Source organism: Megalobrama amblycephala, linkage group LG2, assembly GCF_018812025.1.
Source record: "Megalobrama amblycephala isolate DHTTF-2021 linkage group LG2, ASM1881202v1, whole genome shotgun sequence".
Taxonomy (NCBI): Eukaryota; Metazoa; Chordata; class Actinopteri; order Cypriniformes; family Xenocyprididae; genus Megalobrama; species Megalobrama amblycephala.
The window spans coordinates 62,645,627-62,654,397 of record NC_063045.1 but is presented as its reverse complement, the minus strand read 5'-3'; the positions used below and the strand labels follow the sequence as shown (position 1 = coordinate 62,654,397).

The 8,771-nt window shown below is 40.8% G+C and overlaps 2 protein-coding genes across 3 annotated transcripts; one reads left to right on the top strand and one right to left on the bottom strand.

The window, feature by feature from the left end:
• The first annotated feature begins 174 nt into the window (after nt 1-174).
• On the top strand, nt 175-2,748 carry LOC125262582 (phosphatidylinositol glycan anchor biosynthesis, class P). 2 transcript variants are annotated; one of them, XM_048181420.1, is made up of 4 exons: nt 175-634; nt 749-845; nt 1,548-1,666; nt 2,023-2,748. In XM_048181420.1, the coding sequence occupies exons 1-4, from the start codon at nt 550-552 to the stop codon at nt 2,139-2,141; spliced, it is 420 nt and encodes a 139-aa protein (XP_048037377.1). In that variant the 5' UTR covers nt 175-549; the 3' UTR covers nt 2,142-2,748. The 2 variants fall into 2 exon arrangements, with proteins under 2 accessions (XP_048037377.1, XP_048037378.1); XM_048181421.1 differs by having other exon boundaries at nt 208-634; nt 773-845.
• Nucleotides 2,749-2,998: 250 nt separating this feature from the next.
• Nucleotides 2,999-5,539, bottom strand: ripply3 (ripply transcriptional repressor 3). The gene is made up of 4 exons (XM_048181422.1): nt 4,409-5,539; nt 4,271-4,328; nt 3,738-3,799; nt 2,999-3,609 (listed from the first exon to the last, which is right to left on the bottom strand). Exons 1-4 carry the CDS (start codon nt 4,444-4,446, stop codon nt 3,456-3,458), a joined length of 312 nt encoding a protein of 103 aa, XP_048037379.1. The 5' UTR covers nt 4,447-5,539; the 3' UTR covers nt 2,999-3,455.
• Nucleotides 5,540-8,771: the final 3,232 nt, after the last annotated feature.

Sequence of the window (8,771 nt, the reverse complement as noted above, 5' to 3'; positions counted from 1 at the left end):
AACATCCAATATTCAGATTTTTGTTCTAGAAATGTATGCGAATTAGTGCATATTTAATTAGATAACGCCTGATTTGCATATTGCGATTTTTAATTTAATCAATCAGCTGGGGAAGTATGGTGATATCTATTAGTTTTTTACCCTATTCACCTGGGTTGTCTCGCTTTAGGATGAAATGTCACACATAGATTTCATCACATACAGTGAGAGAATGTGAAGAGCTGCGAGGATCTCTAACAGAAACGCGCGTATGTACAGCTGCTAAAAAAAAGCTCTGTATTTTGACTGTATTAAAGCTGTTTATTGTGTTTGAACTGGTTTTGGCGAGAGGCTCTCCACACAAACACGAGATAACCGCGTGTAGTGAGACTCCAGGCCGCTCGGGGGCAGCAGAACGCGGCGCTCCTGCGCAAAGACGCGACGACACAAGCCGCATCAGAGAAGGACATTGTTGTGTTATTTATAATCATCTGATTCTTTCAAACTGTTAGATTCATCGAAGTGTTTAATGTTGTCGAGGCTCAGAAGTAATTATCTGTGAATGTGTGGATGATGGTGGAAAACTCTCCGTCTCCTCTCCCGGAGAGAGCGATCTACGGCTTCGTGCTGTTCCTGGGGTCTCAGTTCGGGTTCTGTGCGTCAAAATCTGTTTTTATGATTTTACATGATTACTTTCCATAACAGACAACTTGACTGACTTTTGTTCTTTATTTTGACTCAACTGTTTGTTACTCATTTGTAATAAAAGCATCTGCTGAATGTGCTCCTTCAGTGCTGTATGTGGTTTGGGCTTTTGTTCCTGACGACTGGCTTCATTCTGCTGGATTGACTTACTGGCCTCAGAAGTGAGTGAAACTCTGTTTAGATCTTAAAGGATCAGTTCATTTTCAAATAAACTTTTCCTGCTAATTTACTCACCTCCATGTCATCCAAGATGTTCATGTCTGTCTTTCTTCAGTCGAAAAGAAATTAAAGGGTTAGTTCACCTAAAAATGAAATTTCTGTCATTAATTACTCACCCTCATGTCGTTCCACACCCGTAAGACCTTCGTTCATCTTTGGAACACAATTTAAGATATTTTTGATGAAATCCGATGGCTCAGTGAGGCCTGAGCAATGACATTTCCTCTCTCAAGATCCATTAATGTACTAAAAACATATTTAAATCAGGTCATGTGAGTACAGTGGTTCAATATTAATATTATAAAGCCACGAGATTATTTTTGGTGCGCCAAAAAAACAAAATAACGACTTATATAGTGATGGCCGATTTCAAAACACTGCTTCAGGAAGCTTCGGAGCGCTATGAATCTTTTGTGTCGAATCGTGATTCGGATCGCGTGTCAAACTGCTGAAATCACGTGACTTTGGCGCTCCGAACCGCTGATTCGACACGCTGATTCATAACGCTTCCTTAGGGAAGGTGTAGGACATACAGCGTGAGCTTTTTGAAGAATACGAAAGTGCGGTTTTGGCGGAAGCACTTGGAAAATTTTATTTGAAAATGAACTAATCGAGACTAACGTCCTGCACTCGTCTGTTTTCAGATACTGGGCTCTGGCGGCTCCCATCTACCTGCTGGTCACTTTAACCTCCTGTTTTGTGCTGCTGTTTGGGGTGAACATGATGAACACGGCTCCGCTCAGATCAGTGGACAACATCACGGGTGAAAAGCTTAAACTTAGAAAGATTTGTCCTGTGAACCGTTTTGAAATTGGACGTTGTGTTACCATGGAAACGGCACTTTAAAACCTTCTCCGTTTTGTGATATCAACTTCAAATTTGGAGCACAGCTTGGATAGATGTGGCTTTGACTTTAGCAATTTTAGAAAATATATATGTTGTATAGAATAAAAAATGTATGTTCATTAGGTTTGCTTTACAGTAACTTCTATAACTTTTTTACACTTTTATTGCTTTCACTTAATATTCCCTCACACTCATGAATTCATTTCTCAAAGACAGTGAACGGGTCAAACCTCTTGCATGGATAAATGAAGTGATTTCTGGTTGTTTGTTTAGATCGCTATGCCAGGAGTCAGTGCACGGCTGAGGATCAGGAAGGAGTGATTCCCAGACTCAGAGACGTTCCCATCAGTGAAATAAACCGCTTGTTTTACCTGGATCACCACGAGCAGTGAATATGTGTGCCGGCGTCCGTCTCTGTCATCGGTGCAGACGTTTGCTCAGCGTTTGCTCAGGGTTTAGATGATCAGATCCATCAGCCGCATGTGACAGGCCTGAGATTTGACTTTCTGATGAACCTGAGCGGGCCGTCGTGACCCCGCTGACCCCTGACGGACTCGTGGACATTCAGCAGTTAAATAAAACTTTAAAAAACCCAGTTCTTAAAACATCACTGCATTTTCACATCTTTCTCAAAAACTAAGTTCCTGTTCCTGTTTTTTTGCTGCTGTTGTGCTCGTCATGTTGTGTGGCTGTTTGGTCAGACCGTGACCTCTGTGACCTCAGACTAGAAGTGAAACGGTCATCTCACTATCTGCCCATCACGTCTCCAATCCGTCTGCCGCAGGTGCGTGTTCCTGCTCGTCCGCACCCGATGACCCTCATGAGTAAACACGCCGGTGTCAGGTGGCCAGTCACCAGTTAACCTGTGACCTGTGACCCCGTGACCTGCAGAAAAACAGACTATTGTGGTTTTCCTTTTCTCAGGTTTATTTTATTAGAATATTATGAAAACTTGTTTCTGCCATGGAATAAAAATAAACATTTTTTTTTTTATCACAATTATGACTGAGTTTGTTTTGGAAAAATTGCAAGAAAAAAAAGTCAGAATTCCTTTTTTATTTTGAGTTGGAAACAAGCTTCCATAAAAAACAATGACTTTCTTTAGATCCTTATTATTATTATTAATGTTTCTTTGCATTATTCAAGCACACGCTGCCGTTCAGCCATCACTATTCTAAATAAGCAAAAGCCCTTTTTAAAGTTTATACACTGTTATAATTTTTAATAAATGATGGAGGATTCAAATGCATATTGAGCAATTTATGTCTTTATTTGTGTTTAGATTTCCAGCAATAACAGGTCAGCTTTATTTCTCTGAAGTTATACAACACAGATGGTTTCAAAGCAGCTTCACCGTAATAAACATTAAAATAATGATATAATGGAAATAATGACAACATACAAATGAAACACTATCAGGGATAATATTTAAAGACACCTTAAAGACGTTCCCGGATGTGGGATGATGTGAACGGATGTTCCTCAGATCAAAGGTCTGTTTTCTCTTTGATGGCGTGACCCGTCTCACTGCCGCGTGACCCGACCTGTCGCGCCGTATACCTGCTCGGCTCAGGTGAGAATCTCCGTGGATCAGCTCCGCTTCCTGTAACATATCGCAGTGTTCCCGATCCTCATTCCCACGGCTTGTTTCCTAAACAGTGTTCACGCACAGCTCACGAGTGAGTTCATGTGATGCAGATCTGTCTTTAATGGCTGTCTGTGTCACCATCCTCGTCTTCCTCAGAGCTGGACTCTTCATCGTTGTAAAAGTGCAGCGTGGCCTGAACGGGGAAACTGGCCAAAACCGTCCTGCCCAGATGAGACAGATATTCCTGCATCCTGGATCTGGGCAGAAACAGCCTGCGGATGGATGTGATCCGTCAGAAACAACAAACAAGAGCTTCCTTCAGGCCAATAAGTGATATTTGAAAACTCTGAGATCTAATGAACATGTAAGTGTTCTTGACTAATGAATGAAGGTTCCAGACCTCACAGGATGATGGAAAACATCTTCAGACGCCTGAATCCGCCTGGAGCCTCCAGAAACCATCTGAACACAAGAACAGACACTAGAACGTATAAAACAGATCAATAGACAGAAATGAAACACAGCTAGCAGGGAACGTTCTGGCAATGTTCTTAAAACGTTCTTCCAGTAACGTTAATAGAACGTTCTTTCAGAGTTATCTGATCTTTAATGATGTTCTCAAAACATTATTTATACATTCATGGAACATTTTTTCTGAAACATGAACGCTTGTCTAACATTTAATTACTATTTTTTTAATGTTCAGAGAACATTCGAATGTAACGTTCCCATAATGTTTACAAAATGATACAACTGAATTTTTCTTAACGTTCGCATAACCAAGAAAAAAAAAACGTTTTTAAAACATGCATAGAACAATCAAAATATTGTCAACAATAAAAAGTAACGTTTTCATAAAGGGAAATTGGGAATGTTTGCAAAACTTTCTTAGAACAAAGATTTGTTAGCTGAGAAGTGAAATAAAAATGTTACTTTATTTAACTGTGTCTCTCTTGTTGAAAGATCCCACGGTCTCCATATCGCAGGACAACTATCAAAACACAAGACAGGAGAGATATTCACACTGAACTCTTTAAAATATGGAAACAGGAATTAATCTTAAACTCTTACCCGACCCTCTGGACCGCGTGCACACTCGGCAGCATCATTCCACACTGACTGCGCGCGCGCTCCCGCACACTGATGAAGGCGCGCTCCAACACGCGCTGAGAGGTGGGCGTGTTCTGCGTGCACCCGCCAATCCGACATCAATCAATAAAAATAAACACAGCAACAGTTTTTGTGTTGTAATATAATCTAAAATAACAGAGACACTGGTGTGAAGCTCGAGTCAGGGACACTCGTTCACGCGCACTTGTGAAAACAGCTTATTTTGGCTTCTGGCAGAATTTATGGCGCTGTTCTTACAGTGTTTTCTTTTAGAAATGTTGAGGCACAGCTGATACTCACTACAGCACGATTTACTTCAGACTGCGACACGTTTGAGGTTTGAAGGACCACTTGTTCATCTTAAACACATTGAGTTTAATTCGACGTGACGTCATTCTAAACGTCATGTCGTAAATCATTCTAAATTTGAGTGCATTGACTGCAAATATCTAAAAAATAATAATATTATATAATAATAAATATTGCATAACAAATAAGGTGAGAAGTTCATTTTAAAATACTCCATCTGGTGTGTTAAATCTCTTAGGATTCTGATGTAGAAGTTACATGTGATTTCTGTGGGACTGAGAAAGAATGAAATGTTTTTATAAATGTTTTTTAACTGCATTAATAGCAAAATGTTTTGGATCGATTTGGAATGTTTCATTTGTAAATGCTTAGGCATGAAAGGTTACTTTTCTGAAAAATATATTTTTTATTATTTTAATAGACAAAGATGACCACCAAATGTGGCCTTTATTGTTAATCTTTGTTTGATTATGGGGAAATACCATATACATAAACAGAAAACTAAACTTTTTGTTATTTCAGATATGTGAAGCTTTTATGCTATTTATATGATGATCTCATACCTGTTCTTTTTTCCGTTTATATATTTATTTATTGTTTTTTTATTTTATACTGTTTCTTTTACTATTATTTTTCCCCTTTTTTTACCTGTATTATTATTTATATTATACTGTATATTATCTATTTCTATTTGTTGTAGTCTATATTTGTTCAATACTGTTATACTATATGTTGGAAATCATCACAAGAAAGGTGGCCGCTAGAGGACGATAAACAATAAAGGAAGAGTTAGTTCATCCAAAAGTTAAAATTTCTGTCATTAATTACTCACCCTCATGTCGTTCCACGTCGTGCTGTGTAACACCAGAATGAACCTCATTGGTTCTTGCTGAAGCTCAAACATGCTGCGTAACACCAGAATGAACCTCATTGGTTCTTGCTGAAGCTCAAACGTGCTGCGTAACACCAGAATGAACCTCATTGGTTCTTGCTTGAAGCTCAAACGTGCTGCGTAACACCAGAATGAACCTCATTGGTTCTTGCTGAAGCTCAAACGTGCTGCGTAACACGAGAATGAACCTCATTGGTTCTTGCTTGAAGCTCAAACGTGCTGCGTAACACCAGAATGAACCTCATTGGTTCTTGCTGAAGCTCAAACGTGCTGCGTAACACGAGAATGAACCTCATTGGTTCTTGCTTGAAGCTCAAACGTGCTGCGTAACACCAGAATGAACCTCATTGGTTCTTGCTGAAGCTCAAACGTGCTGCGTAACACGAGAATGAACCTCATTGGTTCTTGCTGAAGCTCAAACGTGCTGCGTAACACGAGAATGAACCTCATTGGTTCTTGCTTGAAGCTCAAACGTGCTGCGTAACACCAGAATGAACCTCATTGGTTCTTGTTGAAGCTCAAACGTGCTGCGTAACACCAGAATGAACCTCATTGGTTCTTGCTGAAGCTCAAACGTGCTGCGTAACACGAGAATGAACCTCATTGGTTCTTGCTGAATCTCAAACGTGCTGCGTAACACGAGAATGAACCTCATTGGTTCTTGCTGAAGCTCAAACGTGCTGCGTAACACGAGAATGAACCTCATTGGTTCTTGCTGAAGCTCAAACGTGCTGCGTAACACGAGAATGAACCTCATTGGTTCTTGCTGAAGCTCAAACGTGCTGCGTAACACGAGAATGAACCTCATTGGTTCTTGCTGAAGCTCAAACGTGCTGCGTAACACCAGAATGAACCTCATTGGTTCTTGCTGAAGCTCAAACGTGCTGCGTAACACCAGAATGAACCTCATTGGTTCTTGCTGAAGCTCAAACGTGCTGCGTAACACGAGAATGAACCTCATTGGTTCTTGCTTGAAGCTCAAACGTGCTGCGTAACGCCAGAATGAACCTCATTGGTTCTTGCTGAAGCTCAAACGTGCTGCGTAACACCAGAATGAACCTCATTGGTTCTTGTTGAAGCTCAAACGTGCTGCGTAACACCAGAATGAACCTCATTGGTTCTTGCTGAATCTCAAATGTGATGCGTAACACCAGAATGAACCTCATTGGTTCTTGCTGAAGCTCAAACGTGCTGCGTAACACCAGAATGAACCTCATTGGTTCTTGTTGAATCTCAAATGTGCTGCGTAACACCAGAATGAACCTCATTGGTTCTTGCTGAAGCTCAAATGTGATGCGTAACACGAGAATGAACCTCATTGGTTCTTGCTGAAGCTCAAACGTGATGCGTAACACCAGAATGAACCTCATTGGTTCTTGCTGAAGCTCAAATGTGCTGCGTAACACCAGAATGAACCTCATTGGTTCTTGCTGAAGCTCAAACGTGCTGCGTAACACCAGAATGAACCTCATTGGTTCTTGTTGAATCTCAAATGTGCTGCGTAACACGAGAATGAACCTCATTGGTTCTTGCTGAAGCTCAAATGTGATGCGTAACACGAGAATGAACCTCATTGGTTCTTGCTGAAGCTCAAACGTGATGCGTAACACCAGAATGAACCTCATTGGTTCTTGTTGAATCTCAAATGTGCTGCGTAACACGAGAATGAACCTCATTGGTTCTTGCTGAAGCTCAAATGTGATGCGTAACACGAGAATGAACCTCATTGGTTCTTGCTGAAGCTCAAACGTGATGCGTAACACCAGAATGAACCTCATTGGTTCTTGCTGAAGCTCAAATGTGCTGCGTAACACCAGAATGAACCTCATTGGTTCTTGCTGAAGCTCAAACGTGCTGCGTAACACCAGAATGAACCTCATTGGTTCTTGTTGAATCTCAAATGTGCTGCGTAACACGAGAATGAACCTCATTGGTTCTTGCTGAAGCTCAAATGTGCTGCGTAACACCAGAATGAACCTCATTGGTTCTTGCTGAAGCTCAAACGTGATGCGTAACACCAGAATGAACCTCATTGGTTCTTGTTGAATCTCAAATGTGATGCGTAACATGAGAATGAACCTCATTGGTTCTTGTTGAAGCTCAAATGTGATGCGTAACATGAGAATGAACCTCATTGGTTCTTGCTGAAGCTCAAATGTGATGCGTAACATGAGAATGAACCTCATTGGTTCTTGCTGAATCTCAAATGTGATGCGTAACACCAGAATGAACCTCATTGGTTCTTGCTGAAGCTCAAACGTGCTGCGTAACACCAGAATGAACCTCATTGGTTCTTGTTGAATCTCAAATGTGCTGCGTAACACCAGAATGAACCTCATTGGTTCTTGCTGAAGCTCAAATGTGATGCGTAACACGAGAATGAACCTCATTGGTTCTTGCTGAAGCTCAAATGTGCTGCGTAACACCAGAATGAACCTCATTGGTTCTTGCTGAAGCTCAAATGTGATGCGTAACACCAGAATGAACCTCATTGGTTCTTGTTGAATCTCAAATGTGCTGCGTAACACCAGAATGAACCTCATTGGTTCTTGCTGAAGCTCAAATGTGATGCGTAACATGAGAATGAACCTCATTGGTTCTTGTTGAATCTCAAATGTGCTGCGTAACATGAGAATGAACCTCATTGGTTCTTGTTGAATCTCAAATGTGATGCGTAACACCAGAATGAACCTCATTGGTTCTTGCTGAAGCTCAAATGTGATGCGTAACACCAGAATGAACCTCATTGGTTCTTGCTGAAGCTCAAATGTGCTGCGTAACACCAGAATGAACCTCATTGGTTCTTGCTGAAGCTCAAATGTGATGCGTAACATGAGAATGAACCTCATTGGTTCTTGTTGAATCTCAAATGTGCTGCGTAACACCAGAATGAACCTCATTGGTTCTTGTTGAATCTCAAATGTGCTGCGTAACACGAGAATGAACCTCATTGGTTCTTGCTGAAGCTCAAATGTGATGCGTAACACGAGAATGAACCTCATTGGTTCTCGCACTTCAATCAAACATGCTTGAGCTTCCATTTACCACAACTGATGTGTGAGTTGATGAATGTTTACATGTGAATAAAAGCCTAAATTCAAACTGTTCATCAGATAAAGCGAT

What these genes read in the sequence shown, in the direction of transcription:
- LOC125262582 (XM_048181420.1), top strand. Translation starts at nt 550, where the DNA reads ATGATGGTGGAAAACTCTCCGTCTCCTCTCCCGGAGAGAGCGATCTAC. An exon ending in TTGACTTACTGGCCTCAGAA is followed by an intron (nt 846 to 1,547) that starts GTGAGTGAAACT and finishes GTCTGTTTTCAG; the next exon opens with ATACTGGGCTCTGGCGGCTC. An exon ending in ATCAGTGGACAACATCACGG is followed by an intron (nt 1,667 to 2,022) that starts GTGAAAAGCTTA and finishes TTGTTTGTTTAG; the next exon opens with ATCGCTATGCCAGGAGTCAG.
- ripply3 (XM_048181422.1), bottom strand. Translation starts at nt 4,446, where the DNA reads ATGATGCTGCCGAGTGTGCACGCGGTCCAGAGGGTCGG. An exon ending in GAGAGACACAGTTAAATAAA is followed by an intron (nt 3,800 to 4,270) that starts GTAACATTTTTA and finishes TCTTGTGTTCAG; the next exon opens with ATGGTTTCTGGAGGCTCCAG. An exon ending in GTTTTCCATCATCCTGTGAG is followed by an intron (nt 3,610 to 3,737) that starts GTCTGGAACCTT and finishes ATCCATCCGCAG; the next exon opens with GCTGTTTCTGCCCAGATCCA.